Source organism: Melopsittacus undulatus, chromosome 5 (genome assembly GCF_012275295.1).
Source record: "Melopsittacus undulatus isolate bMelUnd1 chromosome 5, bMelUnd1.mat.Z, whole genome shotgun sequence".
NCBI lineage: Eukaryota > Metazoa > Chordata > Aves > Psittaciformes > Psittaculidae > Melopsittacus > Melopsittacus undulatus.
Window position 1 is genome coordinate 47,280,173 of NC_047531.1, and position 17,167 is coordinate 47,297,339.

The 17,167-nt window shown below is 49.7% G+C and overlaps 1 protein-coding gene across 1 annotated transcript; it reads right to left on the minus strand.

Moving 5' to 3' along the window:
* Positions 1 to 1,218: 1,218 nt before the first annotated feature.
* Positions 1,219 to 7,638, minus strand: HMOX1 (heme oxygenase 1). The gene is made up of 5 exons (XM_005150405.4): positions 7,303 to 7,638; positions 6,868 to 6,988; positions 4,032 to 4,523; positions 3,354 to 3,462; positions 1,219 to 1,954 (listed from the first exon to the last, which is right to left on the minus strand). Exons 1-5 carry the CDS (start codon positions 7,446 to 7,448, stop codon positions 1,818 to 1,820), a joined length of 1,005 nt encoding a protein of 334 aa, XP_005150462.3. The 5' UTR covers positions 7,449 to 7,638; the 3' UTR covers positions 1,219 to 1,817.
* Positions 7,639 to 17,167: the final 9,529 nt, after the last annotated feature.

Consider the following 17,167-nt stretch of genomic DNA (forward strand, 5'->3'; position numbering starts at 1 on the left):
GCATTTGCTTGCATGTTTGGGATGTTTAGTTATTCAGCACGGTTGAACATCATGACTTGGTTGGGGTTGGTTAAAGGGACTGGATAGGCTGAACTTTGAGTAAGTTCTTATATTTAAATAGCTATCAAGCCACATGCCTGCTTTTCAAACATCTGACTATCTTTTTAGGAGCTATTTTTTCTACCAGGGGTTTCAGATGGGCCCAAGTAGAGAAGTGTTAAAGAGGATTTGGAAGGAATATAGAGCCTGAGAATACCCACCTGAATCAGCCCCTCTTTCCCACTGCTTATTCTCAGCATGACCTGCGCTCTGATGCTTGCTCTCTGAGCAGGTTCAGTGCTGGTCGTTAAAACAGATCATTAGGCATGTATGTCTTTGGAATTAAGGTCACAGCCGGAACAGGCAGTATCATGGAGACTGGTTGATCATGGAGGCTTTCTGGTAGAAAGAGTGGAAAGGCCTCTAAGGTGATAGATAATGGCCTTGTGGGTACCTGCACTGCAACCTCTCCTGCAGTGACTCCTGTGTTAGAAAACCCTCCAAAGCACATAGGTCCTATGGCTGTAAGAGTGGCTGGCCACAAAGCCATCCATCCAGAGCTGCCTCAGCAAAAGGGAAGGGAAAAACCTGTATGCATGGGCTGCTCCAGCAGTACTGTGTGTTTGGAGTGTCTTTAGCAATGTTGTGTGTGTGTGCTGAGACCTGGGAGGAAATTGGGTTGGTTTATTACCTAGGTGAGGGCATATGGTTGTGTGCTTGATGCATCCCATTTAGCTGCCTCATAGGATCGAAGCCGAACGTGTATTTCATTTCTGGGTGGTGAAAACACACTTGCTTTTCTGATGCTTGCAAAGGCAGTCTGGGAATGGAGCCCTTAGCTGGTAGTGGTCAGGGAGATCTGTCCTGGTTGAGGGTCCCCTCACCTATTGCTTTTAATAGCTCTTTCATATGCCTTCAATCCCTTAAAAATCCTTTGTACGCTCACAGACTTTTGTGCCATTTCTAGAAATAGAGAGCAGCGTGTAGGAGCTGCGAAACCTGCCCCAGCTTCTAACAGGTTATTGATAGCACCAAGTGGGAGAAGAGTCAGATTCTGATGATAGCTCCCACTTTTGTCTACTGTCATGGCTGTGGAGGCAGCAGCCCTGAAAAACTTGAAGGACAAAAGACACCTTCTTTCTTCCCAGGTAAGGCTTAAATAATAGGAAATACCAGGCCTGAAGAGTTTAAATTGAAGTTTATTATGTGTATAAATTACATCACCAGACAAGATAATGACAGTGTATCTTCAACAACCGTATTCTGCTTCTCTTTTAAAAACCAAAAATGATTGGAAAAAGGAATTAACAAAAGACCTATTCGTGTCATATAAAACAGTCTATAGCCCATGGGAGCCATGCGGCTCCACAGGAAAAGTGATCACAGTGTTATCTAACAGTATAAAACATCAAGCAAACAGAGCTCCAGGGAGCTTCATGTTTCTCAGGAGAGACAGATGTCAAAGCTGAGTTTCTGATCCTGTAAAAGTTTTTGCAGGCACTCTGTAAAGCAACAACAATTCTTGGCCATTGTTTTTAGCCCTTTCTACCCTTTGGTGATAAAGTTAGTCTCTGAGAAGAGCTCACACCAAGCACGAGGGAGACTTTGCCTGAACCCCCCTTACAGCACTCTGATTCTGGGGAGAAAATGTCTCCTAATATTAGTGGCAGAGCCGAGATCACAGTACCCAGTAGGGGAATTTCTTTCACAAAGACTGGGGAAGGTGGATTAGTTCAGGATGAGGGAAGGCACAAAGAGAAGGTGAAGCTCCTGGTCCATCACATGGCAAATAAGCCCACGGCAACTGTCATGGCTAGGAAGCTGAGTGCCAGGATCCACCGCACCAGGGGAGTGGTGGGCATCATGTCTGTGTGCCTCCTGTTTGTCCTCTCACTTTCTTTCCCAGGTGCTGGACCTAGATCAAATAGGGAGGGAAAAGAAAGGCACATGAGAAGAGGCTGAGGGAAGATGCTGCTGGTATGCCCACGCTTGCTGTCCCAGTGCTGGAGCTGCCAAGGGGAAGAGGAGGAAGGCCAGAGCCCACTTGGGCTGGGGGAAACAGCAGCAGCTGGTTCTGCTCTCCTGGGGTAGGGGAAGAAGGGAAGCAGCAGACCTGATGTGGAAACCACAAAGGCTCACAACTGCTCTGCATGCACATGAGTACCAACTTGTCTCCTTACAGCCATATAAATGCACTGCTGAGCTCCATCAAATCCCTGGTGTGTGCAAAAGATGGTCAAATACTTAAGCTGGTTTCTGTCCTACTTCTCACTGTTTAGTTGGTTAGGCATCTAATGGCCTTAAACAGTCCTCAGCACTCCAGACAATTTTCCCAGAATGGGACACCTCATCCAACACCAAACTTTTCAGAAAAATCGTACTTTTATGAGTGTGTTGGGAAAGGAGCAGCACAGTTTTGCAGAGAACTTTTACTGCCTTTCCCAAAGAAGTTGCTTTAAGCTTCGTTGCCTACAGATGCGCAGGATGAGGTTTGCTTCTCATTCTTTGCCATGGGAAAATGATGGCTTAGTCCAGCATGCACTGAAAGATTTCCCTTTTGGTTTCAGAATGGTCATAAGGGCTTCTTTATTTGAATCACATGTTATCAGGGAAACCACTCTCCTCTGTAAACACCTGAGCCTGCTCCTCACCCAGTAACAAGTCTGACTGTGTAAAGGGATTGCTTTGCTTGCTCAGGCTTTGCCCAGTTTGGGACTGACCCTTGTCAGGACTGGACCTTTCTCAGCTTTGCAGAACTGGTGGGCAGCCTGTTCATCCCCACTTCCCAGCTGGCTGCATTTCATCATCTGGATATAACCACAGCACATCTTCAGGAGAGTTTTAAGTGAATACTTGTAGAAGGTAGGAAAATCACAAGAAGGAGATTTAGTCTGAAAGGACAGGCCACTGGATAGGGCTGTGTGTCCAGAACGTTCTGTGAGCATCACAGCACCACAGCTGATCTGCTGGGTCCAAAAATCGCTGTCTCTGCTTCTGTGAACTCAAGGCTGGTTTTGACTGTGGTCAAAAGTCACCTTAAGCTCATTAAAACCTAACAGGAGGAGAGGGCAGTCTCTTCTTGTCAAGTTCCCTTATTGACTGGTTTTCTGGAGAGCCCACATGTGTCATCCTTGTTCTGACATGTCTAGAAACAGCTTTGCACACACAGTGCCTATCCTTGCACTACCTACTGATGGCTGGGGAAGACAGGACAAGCTCCTTTCTCAGTGGCTTTTACAAACAAGAACAGAGGGAGGGAGGAGAACAAAACCACAAGGGGCAATGTTAAACCCCTGCCCTTGGCAGTGTCTTACCGTGCTCGTGTGATTTGTTAATGTTTCTTGTGCGAAGTTCTGCCTTCAGCTGCGGAGGGTGACCGTTTTCCTGGCCCTTAGACACCAGCTCCTGCAGTGCCTCAAACACCTGAGAAGAAGGAACACTGTCTCATTATGTGGCCTCCTCTTTGTCTGCCCCTTTGCCCCTTGCCCCTGCCCTAGCCACTTTAGGATCTAGACGAAGACGCAACTCAGTCCAACTCTGGCGCTTTTTGCACAGCACATAATCTTCCTTTGGGATTAAGAGCATAGCTTTCAAACTCCTTGTTCACTTTACAGGTTCTCCCTGAAGCTTCCAGCTCCTTCCTTCTGATGGGAAGGAAAGCAAGGTACCTGTGCATCTGGTCAGCATTCACAGAGGACCTGTGGATCAGTACTACAGAAGTAGGACAGATAGGTGGTGATCCCTGCTCCAAGTATAAGCCTTTAATGGCACATGGAAAAGGCTAAGTTCAAACTTTAAGGGAGAGAGAACAGCTTTTCAGATACTAGGCTCCCAGGCTGGACAAGTGTAGCCATCCAGCCCTGACTAGCTTGCTGTAATCCACACCTTCCCATAAACTCCACAGCAGAAGTACCAGCTTTGCCTTTCCCCTGTGGCTATTATCTTATTTCACAGAGGGTGTGGGCAGGCAGGGCTGGATGTTTGTTACTCACTTGTATATTTAGCAAGAATGCTTTCTTGGCCTCCTCCAAGACTCTCTTCTTAGTGGCAAGATCCATCTCAAGGGCATTCATGCGGGAGCAGTAGAGCTGCTTGAACTTGGTGGCGTTGGAGACCCCATCGAAGGTGAAGAAAGCCAGCCCTTCCCCAGTGCTGGGCAGCTGGAGGGCCTTTTGGGCAATTTTCTTCAGCACCTGCCCCCCAGAGAGGTCTCCCAAATAGCGAGTGTAGGCATGGGCCACCAGGAGCTCTGGGTGGTTCTTGCCTACGTAGTGGAGCCTCTCAACGTATTTCCAAGTAGCATCAGGACATGGGATCTCATCCCTCCAGTTGCTACCATAGAAGTACTCCAGGTCTTGCTCCAGGGCAGCTTTCCGATGCAGCTCCGCTGGAAAGTACACGGGGGCATAAACTGGGTTGTCCTTGTTCTGTTCAATCTCTTCCTCCAGAGCAGAGTAGATGAAGTACAAGGATGCCGTAACCAGCTGAAAGAGAATGAAGAGGTGAGCTGTGGGTGTGTATATATGTCTTCTTCAGGTTTTAGGGACAAATCCTGCTAATGAAGAAGTTACTTATGAGCAACCCCAGTATGAGCCATGCACATCTGTGATTTATAGGTTTCCCATGTGTAAAACACAGCTTCAAGGTGCAGTAAGACACAATTCAGCCCTTCCCCTCCTGCTTGAGGCAGCATCAGGTAAGACCTACGTCCTTTCCAGCAGTCTTACCTGCTCTTAAAAGGTAACTTCACCATCAAGTTAAAGGCAGCTTGATGTAATGGAAACAAGAGCCCTGTTAAATCATGCCTGGTCTATTCTCTTCATCCCCTTGTTCAATAGAGAGGGTTATTCCCAAAGGTATATTTTCTACTGCATTGTTCAAATCTGAATGCTTTAGGATGTGGCTTCCCTTTGCATGGCCTTGTAAGATGATGACACACCCTATTTGTTTTTCAACATACTTGTCCTGTTGGCATCCCACCATCCTGGGAACTGAGGCACCATGCTCTCCTCATTCACACTTGCAAGAGGGGTTGCCCCAAGGAGACCAGATAAAAGGGGGCTGGAAGCACAGCCTGCCTCTGAAAGATGTCTTTGTGGAGGAGCACTGTCAGGCTGTGTTCTCCTTTCTATTTTGAAACCATTGTTGTTGTTGTTTTTCCCAGCTTACGCGATGCTTTCTTCCATCTGCCAGCTTTCCCACGTGGTGTAAGACAATCTAGCTGTGTACTTTCCTGTCCTGGGCATTCTGTTTTCAGGAGCTGTGTTCATATTTATACCTACACCACCCCTTCCTGACCCTGGAATTCCCTATCAGCTGCAAAGGGTGAAACACTGAGGTCTTGCAGTGAGTCAGGTTTGGGCAGGGGAGGGTTACATGGATGATGACAAGAGAGAAAGCAGGTCACTCTCCCACAAAGCAATCAGTTCTGCAGTAAAAGAGTTACCCTTTCAACTTGTTCCCACTGTGACAGCAAACAGGACTTTGATAAGCACACAGGCAGTGGCTTGGTTGGATATTTGGAAACAAATATTCAGATTCTGAGTCACGTATCAGGGCAGATACATGCGTGTGCCAAGAGAGTCAACAAAAATAGAGGATTTTAAACAGTAACGTGGTAGCCAGCTTACTGGGAAAGAATCAAACTACGGGAACACAGCCTAACAAATGGAGAAAATATAACATGCGTGTCTGCTTTCAGAGGCAGGTAGAGTTCTACTGGGAAACTTGGCTTCGGAAAGCTGTCATTACTTTTTCAAACCCACGTCACACCTCACTCCCCCGACAGCATGTAAATGTCTGCTACGGAATGGAGCTGTATTCCTGAGGGCCTGGTGTTTTATGTTCTTGCCAGCCTGTCTCAAAGTTCACTACCTAACCAGCGGTGCATTCCTAACAGCAGGAAGTCAGCACCTTAGATTACATTTGTGCCTGACCAAGTATCTTGAATGTGACCTGTCAGAAATAAGTTGTCTTTTTCCCACTCTGGTGGATTTATTTGCCAAGGAACAATTCAAACAACAAAGTAATTAAGACACAGGTTGGATCACCAGCTGTTACTTCCAAGACCACGCGTCACATCCTGTAGCCTCCCAGGAATTTCTGGCCCAGGTGTGTGCTTTGGTTTTGCTCATGGCTTTGTTATGTGGCTCAGATGCCAGGAAACAAGCACGTAGCCAGGTTAGGTGCAGACTAATATCTGCAAATGTTTTTTATCTCAGGAATACCAACAGGCTCCTACCTGTTAGTGTCAGACATGGTTTGCTCAAGTTCAGTCTGCCTTTGAGGTGTTACTGTTCATGAGCTCAGTTCTGGTATAACCCAAGTGACAACTGAAACATCACGAAGCTCAGTGCCAGAGATGATCCCCACATTCTTGCCATTCCACCATTATTTCTTGCTGTGGCTGCTTTGAGGGTTGCAAATTTAATATTCTCCCTCTTTTTGGCATTTCAGCCACTCAAGTATCTGCACACAGTCGTATCTCCATTAAGTACCATTGCCAGTAATTAACATGCAGGCTTTTATGAAGAAAAAGAAAAGCAACTGCATCAATCTCATCAACCTCTTTGTCTTTTCATCCTGCCTCAGCTTGGCTGTCCATGCTGATATGCACTATCCTGCCCCCCCTCCTGCAAGAGAGATCTCAGGGTGCTGGAGAAGATGAAGAGCATGCTTTGCACAGGAGATGCTGATACCAGACAGCTGTAATGCACAGGACTTCCTTCCTTGTGCCATCCCCATCCTCCCCCTGCACACTCTGTGTGATCTAACAGTGTATTTCCCGGCAAGGAAATCCCATTCCCAAGCAATGCTGCTATAAAATACCTTAAACTCGTGGAGAGACACCTGCCCTTTCTGAAAGTTCTTCATGAACGGTGTGTTCTCTGCCTGCTCGTGCACCTCCTTGGTAGCTTCCTTCAACAGTTCTGACAGGTCCTTGGACATGCTGGGAAGAGCAGCAAAACAGATGTCAGTGCTGTTGCTCTCCTCTGGCTAAACAGATCTTAGCTCTTTATGAGAGAAAAGAGTGAATAAGAGGATGGCAGAAATAGGAGCAGAGCATTCCCGAGAACCACGGATAGAAACCCGCATCCCAAACACTGTCCTGAGCAAGGAAAACTGACAGACTCCATCCAGAGGTGAAAGCAGGAGCATGCCATTCGCCACAGAGCAGAAACAAGAACAGCATGTCTAAAAGCAACGGAGAAACATAATACTCTTCCGGCAAAGAATTCCCTCTCGCTCCCGTCCCGCTCTCACCTTTCAGAGCTGTGCATCCCGGAAGTTTCCATGTTTATCCAAGTCGTTTCGCTCCTCCGCTTCCCTGCTCGCTTGTGCTTTCCTCCTTCCTTTGCTTCTGCTCCCAGGCTAGTGAAGCTCTGAGCTGGGCAGCCCAGCTCCTGCATCCAGCTTTATACTGGCAAGCCACGTGAGCAGCCAAACCACTGACCTCAGCGTGAGTACAAACTTCTTGCAACACAACTGCACTGCACTTCCCTTCCCAGCGTGGCTGGCAGCCTCCCCCCCGCCTGCAATCCCAAGGGACCAGAAGGAAGTCACATGATTCGCCTTGATAACTAAGCACAAACACAAGAGGATGTCCAGCAACTTCTCCTTCGAGGGTGCCTGTCTCTGTAACCCTTTCAGCGCAGTGCTCACGGCAGGCACAGCCCCAGTGCTGCAAGAGGTGTTTATTGTGCTGGGGACGGATGGGTTGGGCAACCAGGGCTAGTGCCTGAGGCAGGGAGAGTAGTCTCTTCTCCCTGTGTTTGAATTGAGTCCTATGGGATTTCACCCTGCCTGGGGAGCTAATGCAGCACAACTTGGGTATAAACATCTTACTCCCCATGACTGTACCTATTTATATTCAGAGAGTCAGGTAACATGGTATTTGTGGGTCATGGGATGGGGAGCACTACAGGTTAGGGAGCATGGCAGGGAGCACAGGAAGGACCCTGGGGCATGTACCTGTTGTGGGGACCGAGGGTAATGTGGCTGCAGTGGCACATACATGCACCAGCTCTAGTCTGCAAGCGCTAGAACTGCCCTTGCACAGTGCTGAGCACTGGGGAGTAAACCCTGTCACGTCACACAGAGACAGCATGGGTATGCCAGCACTGATGCACAGTAAAAGGCTTCCCAAACTTTCTTCCACATAGGCATAAATACCATCTGTGTTGTGTGGCCTGTGACCTGTGCGTTACCACTGCTGTGTGCAGGGTGATTTAGAATAACACTCCCAGAAGGCTGGGGTAACTGGTGCACTGAAAAAAATATCATACAAGGCTTGGGGGACACTGAGGAAGTCTGCAGAGACTTTTAAGGGTAAGTAATATCTCTGGTTTGGGGGTTGAACAAGGTACTTCTGCCCATAGCTGGCTGCTCTGCTGTTTTGTCTGGTGGTCTACAAGGCAGCAAGCGGATGAAGTGGGACCCTTCTTTTCCAGCTGTAGCTGTCCTGGGAGCAGCTGTACTTGGGAAAAGTACTTGGGAAAAGTTTTGTGCTCAACCCAAAGAGCTGGGCACTTAAAGCCACCATTCCCTTGATGCTGCGGGTGTCAGAAAGCCCTGTGCTGCAGCTGTGCAGGGTGGGGAGGCACAGCCTGGGGAGGAGGGAGAAGGACTGGGTCATCCTCTGTCCATCTGTCCCCATGCTCCTTGCACGTCTCCCTGTGACTGCACCTACACATGAACATAACTGGGTTAGGTGCTCCAGGATAGAAAGCTGTCCTGAAGGAAATATGCTTCCACACTTGTTTTTGCAGCTCTGGCAGACATCTGGCATGCAGTGCAGTGCTCAGGAAGGATTACTCAGCGCTTCCACCCTGACTCAGCCACACTTTTCCTGTCTTGCCTTGTCTTTTAAAGCACCAGTGCACACTAGCAAAAGCTATCACGTTCCACTCTTACCCCCATTTCATTGCAGGCAACTTGCTGCTGGCCTGCTTGCTTTTCTGTAAGGTAAAATAAATATATCAGGGCTGCACAGCAAGTACCTCTGGAAAACATTGATGCCATTTTTGGCCGCAGGGATGGCCACGAATGAACGTTTCCCTCTGGCATTGCTCCTTAAAGCTGACATTTTCTGTTCTTTTCAGTGAGTCCTACTCTGACACGGGAAGCTGAAGCACAGATTGAACTTGTTGCTCTGCTGGAGGGAAGTAGGAAATATATGAGAATATGAAAATGAATATATTATTCGTTGTATGAGATAATATGAAAATAAACCCAACCCTCCAGTCCTGTCTTTCACCTTTGTTATGCAGCTCTGGTAACACACCCAGTTCGTCCCCAAGGACTTTTCTGGTTGCTTTCAGGCCACTGCTTTTGTCCTCTGCCTGCCTCATTCCAAGAGGCTGCATGCTTGGAGGCCCTGTAAAGGAAGCATCCAAAAGGTCCTCCCTCTTCCTTCCCATCCAGGGTTATAGTACATGGGTGATGGTGTGTAGTCATGTCACTGCCTTTCCAGGTAAGATAATTATTCCCAGGAAGAAGTCCAGGCTTCTAACCTCTGTACATGGAGCCAGTTTACCCAGTTCTGGATCTTGTTGGGGCTTTACCTTCTCCTGGGCTGCTCACAAGAGATGAGGTCCCCACTGCAGCTCACCTCTGCTGTGAGCTTTTCCATAGGCACAGGCAAGCAAGCTGTTCTCCATCACTAGTTTATGCTGCCTCAACTCAGCTGATCAGGGTCACTTGGGATGGAGCAGCTGTGAGATGGGACCCAGTTTTCATAAAAGGCCCAAATGCCCTACAGCAAGATGGAAGGAGAACTGAAAGTGAGGTGTCATCATCTTTGCAGTCACTGGCTTGGGGCGTTTCTGGCTCCATCCAGTGCTTTGCAGAGAGGACTTGTATTGCTTCTCCTGTGCTGTTGCTACGTGCCGTGGGGAACATTAATAACGCTGAGTGTGCCAACATGCAGGCAGAGATTTGTGAGGACCCACCTCTTCCATGAACAGAACTTGGGAAGCTGGCACCAGAGGGTGATGCACAGGGAAGGAGGTGTGTGCTTTTACTGGAGGCAGCACACCGGTTCCCAGAGCAGCTCACTCCATGGAAAGCAGAGGCCAGCCCGCACCCAGGTCACTAGGGGATTCTGCTGGAATCTCATCCAAGCATCAGGCCTGTGGTCTCCACTGTACCTGCCAGAAGTCCTGCCACCTCCCACTCTTGCAGTGAGCTGTGGCTGTGTGGTGCCAGAAGTATTCATTGTGAGGGTGATGCCCCTGGGCATTTTCCTCGGGTATTTCTAGCAAAACTGAATGAAATAGCCTCAGGTGGGATATTTGTCGTTGTTCCTGCTGAGCTTTAAAGCCTCTGCACTACCAGAACTGAGGAAATACTTTATCAAGAAATGGTGTAAATCAATAGTTAACAACAACAGAAAGTTATTGAGGAGTCGGTTGGGGTAGGAAAGTGGGGGATTTTCTCCTCTTTATACAGTTAACAGCCTGTTCTGCCAATAGATCTGTGGTTACACAGGCAGTAACGGAGTGCAAAGTCAGCTCTCCTGAGCCCCCTGGAAAGCACTGACTGCTCCATGCTGGGCTCCAGCAGGCAGCTTCCTCTGCTTCTCCCTTTGGAATGCATCATCCGGTGAAACGAGCCTTTACCAGCAGGCTGGGAGGGGTTAATGCCTGTCTCGGACCATGACACAGCAAAACGCAGCTGCCCGGATTGCACATGGAAAGCTGACTCAGTAACTGGGAATTGCTGTGTAATCGCAGGGAAGGGGAAAAAAAGAAGTTGTGATGACCGCTTTAATAACTTGCTGAAGAAGGGAATCGGTGCTGGAGTATCCGGGGATACACTGTAGGTTAATTCATGTTTACCAAAGGGAGATTGCCCGGCCCTGGCAGAACTGACTGTGCTCACTGTGGTCAGTATCAAACAATCCACGTCTGGATCAACGGTAGAGGTGGAAAAAGGAAGGTCAGGAGTTCAGTGCACTGGAACACCTAACAGGAAGGGTCCTCCAGCCTGGCACTCCTGGTGCCATGGCTGTGCTGGGCAAACCCCATACATGGGAACCTGGAGACAGCCTGGTGGGAGATGGAGGTGCAGGGAAATTGATCAGGCATAAACGAGCCACCTTGATAGAAATAGGAGATGCAGATTACATGTTTCTATGGACATATGGATATATGTGTGCTGCAGCACATGGGAGATTTAGATTAGACATCAGGAAGAAGTTCTTCCTTGTGAGGGTGGTGGCCTTGAAGCCTTGATGGGGGCAGGGATCAACCGGTGCCCTGCTGAGAACTGGCTTTGGGAGCAAAGGGGGGTGTGTGGAAGGTGTGTTTGATTTTAGTGAACAAAAACCGCATTTGTGCAAATGTTTCAGCCTGTGCCTCCTCCTTTGTGTCAGTGTTACAGCCGTGTAAAACAAAGTCCTGGCTGTGAGACAGGACGGACTGGGAGGACTTGGGTTTGAAAATCACATGTGTGCAGTAAGGAGGACTTTGTACCACAGCTTACAGGGAAGAGGAAGAGATGGAGCTGGACACCAGGGTTTGCAAAGGGAATGAGACCCCAACCCCCTCCCCCCCACTTCAAGGCTCCCAAACCACCCCTGCTTGCTTCCCTGCCCTGGAGGTATAGAGTCACTCTCTTCCTCCTCCTGCATGGAGCTGTTTCTGGAGATTTCTCCCATTGTCCCAAGAAGCGGGACCAGGTCCAAGAGCAGCAGCTGCAATCAGCGCGCAGGAAACCGCCCCTTCATAAACAGCCTCATGTGGACCTTGCTCTGCCGTGACTCAGCAAAACAGCCCCCGACACAGCACGGAACCCTTACTCAGCACTGCGGGACGGCCCGCGCTGACCCTGACTCAGCAGGACGCCCACGCTGGGGAAGGAGTGACTCAGCGTTAGTGGGGTCTGGGGGCTCATGCAAGAGTGGGGGTGCTATGCAGGACGTGCAGCATCACCAGCAGCAGCAAAACACTGCCAGCCCCTTGTAGCTGCACCCGGCAGGCTGGGAAAGCTGGTGTTCCAGGCTGGGAAAGCTGTACTCCTCACTGACATGGGGACAGGGAGGGAACTGTGGTTATCTGCACTGGAACCAGGACAGTCATCCCTCCATAGAGGGAATCAAGTGAAGGAACACTGCTCTCTGGGTGCTGTATGGGCACCTGGCTTTGCCTGTCGTATCTCCAAATCCAGACGATAAGAGGGTGTGGGAATGAGTTTATTTTAGAGGCTGGCATGCAGGGAGTGCCGAATTTAAGTGGTTTACCCAAGGCCACACAGCATGTCTGTGGCACAGCCTGTGACCTTCCCTTCTCCCTCCCTTTATCATTGCCAAAGATAGCACCTGGCAGGCGGCACTGTATATACTTCCCCCCCACACACACTGCTGTTCTGAATGGGTGACGGCTACATGCTACCAAGAAGACCTAAGCCAAAGAAAGGTTATTATCAAGGGCAGGTATTTCTTCATTTAGGGGCAGAGTGGGCTCAGTGTTGGAGAGCCCAGTGCAACACAGTGACTGCAGCCACTAGTGCAAAAGAGCAAGAACATCCTCCTCCCCTTTTTGGGAAGGCTTTCCCTGGCATCCTGGGCACTGAGGAGCCAGGGTTGTCATCAGTGTGTGGCACAGATCTCCGTCCCCTGCACACTGCCTAACACAGTGGGACATTGAGACCATGGATGTGGTTCTTAACTTAATAATCATAGACTGGTTTGGGTTGGAAGGGACCTTAGAGCTCACCCAGTTCCAACCCCCTGCCATGGGCAGGGACACCTTCCACCAGACCAGGTTGCTCCAAGCCCTGTCCAGTCTGGCCTTGAACACTGCCAGGGATGGGGCAGCCACAGCTTTGGGCAACCTGTGCCAGTTGTTCCACCACTGATATCTCATAGGGAAGAATTTCTTCCTAATCTAAATCTCTCCTCTTCCAGTTTAAATCCATTCCCCCTTGTTCTATCCCTACCTGCCCCTGTAAAAAGTCTCTCTTCAGATTTCTTGTAGGCCCTCTTTAGGCACTGGAAGCTGCTCTAAGGTCTCTCTCTTCGCCAGGCTGAACAAGCACAGCTCTCTCAGCCTGTCTCCAGAGCAGAGGTGCTCCAGCCCTCGGAGCATCCTCCTGGCTTCCTTCTCTGCACTCACTAACAGTCACTAACAAGAGCATCTGGGCAACATGGGATTGGAATTAAAGCCTTCATCTGCCTGCTGGGGGCAGTCTGACAGAGGTAATAGGGATTTAAGGTGCGTGGAATGGGGTGAGCACCCCCTTATCTCTGCTGGTGACTGATGGTGGGAATTGCTGCACTGAAGGCAGAGGGGATGGCAGAGGCACTGCAGGCAGAGGATCACCCACACCCTGTGGACTGAAATCGTGCGAAGGAGCTCAGAGAAACTGGCATCTCCCTCCCTCTGAGGCTGTTCTGGTATTTAAGGCCTGTTTTTTTTTCTGGTCAAGGAGCTAAAAATACCACTGAAGTGCCTCACAGCAGCTTTCATAAACACAGATCTTCCTGCCGCTCTGTGCCGCCAAAAGAGCCTCCCCTAAAACCACAGGAAAGCTGTGTCCTTGCCTCACCCTACTCTCAAATACACCTAGTGCCTGATCCATGATTTGCTGCCAGGATTGTCCAGGAGAACACAGTGCCTGAAGATGGGAACATGCAGCTTCTCTGTGCTGGGTGGGATTACCAATTCTGAGCCCTTCTCCCTGGTTCTGTCCTTGCCAGGGCTTTTAAAACACTCCAGCATCCCCCAGCCAGGGGTCTCAGCAAAGACCATGGTCCAGCCCTGCAGAAACAGGGTTGAAGGCAGCACAGAATCAACTTCTGCACTTATGGAGTGATCCTGTCCCCTCTCACCCATCTCCATCCCTCTGACCGCTGGTGATCCCATTGGGATGGGGAAGTGAATCTGCCCACTCGTGCAGTGTGAACCTGCTGTGGTTACTGTGCACCCTCGCACACAAAGGATGTTGCAAGGACAATGGCAGGTCGGGAAGGGGAAGCTTTTGGTTCCAAGTACGTGTCTTTTGAGTCTCCATCACTGACACAAAGCAACAGAGACACTTGTTCACACAACACATGGCAGAGCTGCTGTGCGGGATGCTGTGGGTGCCCGAAAAGTGAGGGGAAAGCAGCCAAGTTAACAAAAGAGGAATCTCCCCAGAGCTACCAACCACCTTGGCATCAACCTGGTACAAGAGGTCACCTCTGTCTGCATGGTCTGGAAATGTCTTCATAAGGACAATAGAAAACCCAGACTGGCTGTCAACAACTCGTGGTTGTGACCACTGGCCACCTCCATTTGCTCGCTTCCAAGCACTGGGGTATCCACTTTTCCTGTCACATCTTTGCACGTTTTCCTAGCCTTCCTTTTTTTGTCTTTCTTCTCTTCTTGTGCTTCCATTTACTTATGCCCCCACAAGGGTAAATATAAGTTACCTACAGGAACAGTTTCCTTTCTCACAACCCCTCTCTCTGCTGCCCACTGGGTCCCCACCATACATCCCTTCACAGCATCTCTATCTGCCCTAAGCAGAACCACTAACAGTGATCTGAAGGGAAGTGGAAGTGGCTTTAATCCCATTTAGTGAAGGAAGGGAGAATTTCATTACCCGTATTAAGCTCTGAGGGAGTTTTGACATGGCAGAGCAGTATGAAAGTCCTGTGGGATGGAGAAAAGCCTTCCCAGACACTGCTGTGCTGATTTGTGAGATGATGCTGTGGGAAATCAGGAGGTATTTTTGTTAACTGCTCTTTAAAGCAAACGAAATCATATGCTATTTGGAGGCTGGTAGTAGGTAAAAGAGAAACTTGCATATTTTTGCCTCTAAGAACGCTGGTGTGCCAAAACCCACAGAACCCAAACATCATGGAAATTCACATTAACTTTCAGCATATATTTGATCTTTAGAGACGTGAAGCAACTCTGACCCAGTCCACAGAAGTTACGCCTTCCTTCAGCTTACATAGAAACAACTATTTTGGGTCATGCAAAAGAGCTGCTCGGGTCAGGATCCTGTTCCCAGCGTGGTTATTAATGGATATTTGGAGGCAGCGCAAGCACTCCTTCCCGTGCGGCCCCTGTGCAGTCCCAGTGCATGAATCCATGCTCTGGAGTGGTCGCTGTGTGAGCCCAAACTGCACTGGGATAATGGTCTCAGCATAATACTTGGAATGAGGAAAAGCTTTGTTTTGTTTTGCTTTGCTTTGTTTCCAGTGGTTGCACAGCGTGCTGAGCGGATCATTGCGATGCCAGCGGCTGTCCGCTGCAGTGGAGCTGGAGCTGGAGCTGGGTGTGTGAGGGACCACAGCCATCTGGTGGTCAGCAGCCAGCACGCAGCGTTTGTTCTTAGAACAGCAAGATGAGAAAAGGCTTTATAAAGGGGAAAGTGTGTAAAGGAGTTCTTTGTAATGCTGTCATCTTATTTTTTCCGCAGTCATAAAGCAGCTTTTGCTAGTGCCAAACGCCTGGCCTCTGCTTACAATAATCCCTTGCAGAGCTGGCAGGTTGGTTGTTTTTCCCCCAAGGTCCTCCTCAAAAGAAACCTTGCAATATGATCCAAGCTATCACCGGTATAACCTATAACAAGCATGCCAGTACTAATTTGGGCATGGAAAGATTCCATGGAGAGCATCCTTGTCCCCATTTTCATGTTTTCAGGTGTGTCATCCCTGTAGGACAATCTCTGCCCTGGGAGTCCCATAGGCTGGCTGTGTGGTGGGGAGGCCATGGGCTCGCTTGGAGGGACATGGATTTTCACTCCCTCGTCATCTCTTAAACCGACCCCACTTGGCAGCCACCAAAACCACTTCCCACATGTTCTCCCAGGACAGAAATAGCGGCGAGCCCATTCCCCTGTGCTCAGGTCTTCCTTGGAGATCGTCCCATCTCAGCTTTGCCAGCTCCTTTGCTGGCTGTTTGGGAAGGGAGGAAGCAAGGTGAGGGTGGAGAAAGGGTGCTTGATTTTCAGAGGTAGCCACAGGCAATTCACAGAGGGAGCTGGAGACACCGAGAACTTGAAGTGCTCTCTGAGGCATGAACTGGTGTTCAAAACATGGTGTGAATAGGCTGGTGTCCTTAGCAAATGCTGACTGGGCACCAGAAGCCCTCCCTTCCCAGCAGTCCAAGTCCAGGCCCTGACAAGAAGGTCTGGGTGTCAGAGACCTTGCTCCAGAGGCCATTCTGGCCCCACAGTTGCAAACCCCTCCAGCCTGGGCACCATCATGCCTCTGCTCTTGCTGCTTCTCTTGTAGGAGGTCCAGGAGGGAAGAGCATTTGGCCCCTTTGCCTTTTCTTCTTTGTTCTGTTTGTTGGGACTGGAAAGAGGGAAGCTGTAGAGGAAGCCCTCAGACCCTCGTGTCTTAGCTCACAGTCCCATCTCACCGGAGGGACCAGGCCTGGGGGGATGCTGTGCTGCCTGTAGCTCATGGGTCCTCATGGTCCCCTGACTTCGAGTGTCCTCCTGCGGGCCACATTCCCAGCACAGAGCCTTTGGTGCAAGCCCTGCGTGCTCTGGCTGGGCCAGGGGGGTACCTGCTCCCCAAGGGAGCTGTGTTCTGTCCTGGGCTTGCTGCAGGGGTGGCAGCAGAGGCCAGAGCCAGCGCTGTGTGTGCAAATCCAGCCTCTCCACCCAGGTTTCACTTCAGCATCTGCTGGGACAGGGATGCTTTGGAGGTTAAAAACAAAGATGATATTTCAGGAAGCTGTGAGCATGGTAAAAATGGACTTGTGACAGAGGTCTGCAGCTTTGCCAACCCAGTATTTACCTGTGCTTGCTGCATGAAACCCTCATAGAATCATAGAATGGTTTGGGTTGGAAAGGACCTTCAGATCATCTGGTTCCAATCCCTCTGCCATGGGCAGACACAGCTCATACAGCTGGTAAGGCAGGAGCTTGTGGCTCTTAGGCTGTTCCGCTCAGAAAGTGCTGTGCGTGCTTCATTCCATCTAAACCCTTCCTAGGTGAGGAACATGGGGTACCGTCCTGCTGCAGAACTGGCTGTGGGAGTAGCTCAGAGATGAAGCCACGACTGTTCAGTTTCAGGTAATCTCCAGCAGAGGCCTCTGCTGGGGCAGGACAGGCGGCTTTTAAGCTGGTTAGGCTGGGCTTTCCCCTCACCACCACCTCCAGAAGACAGCACGCAGACACACAA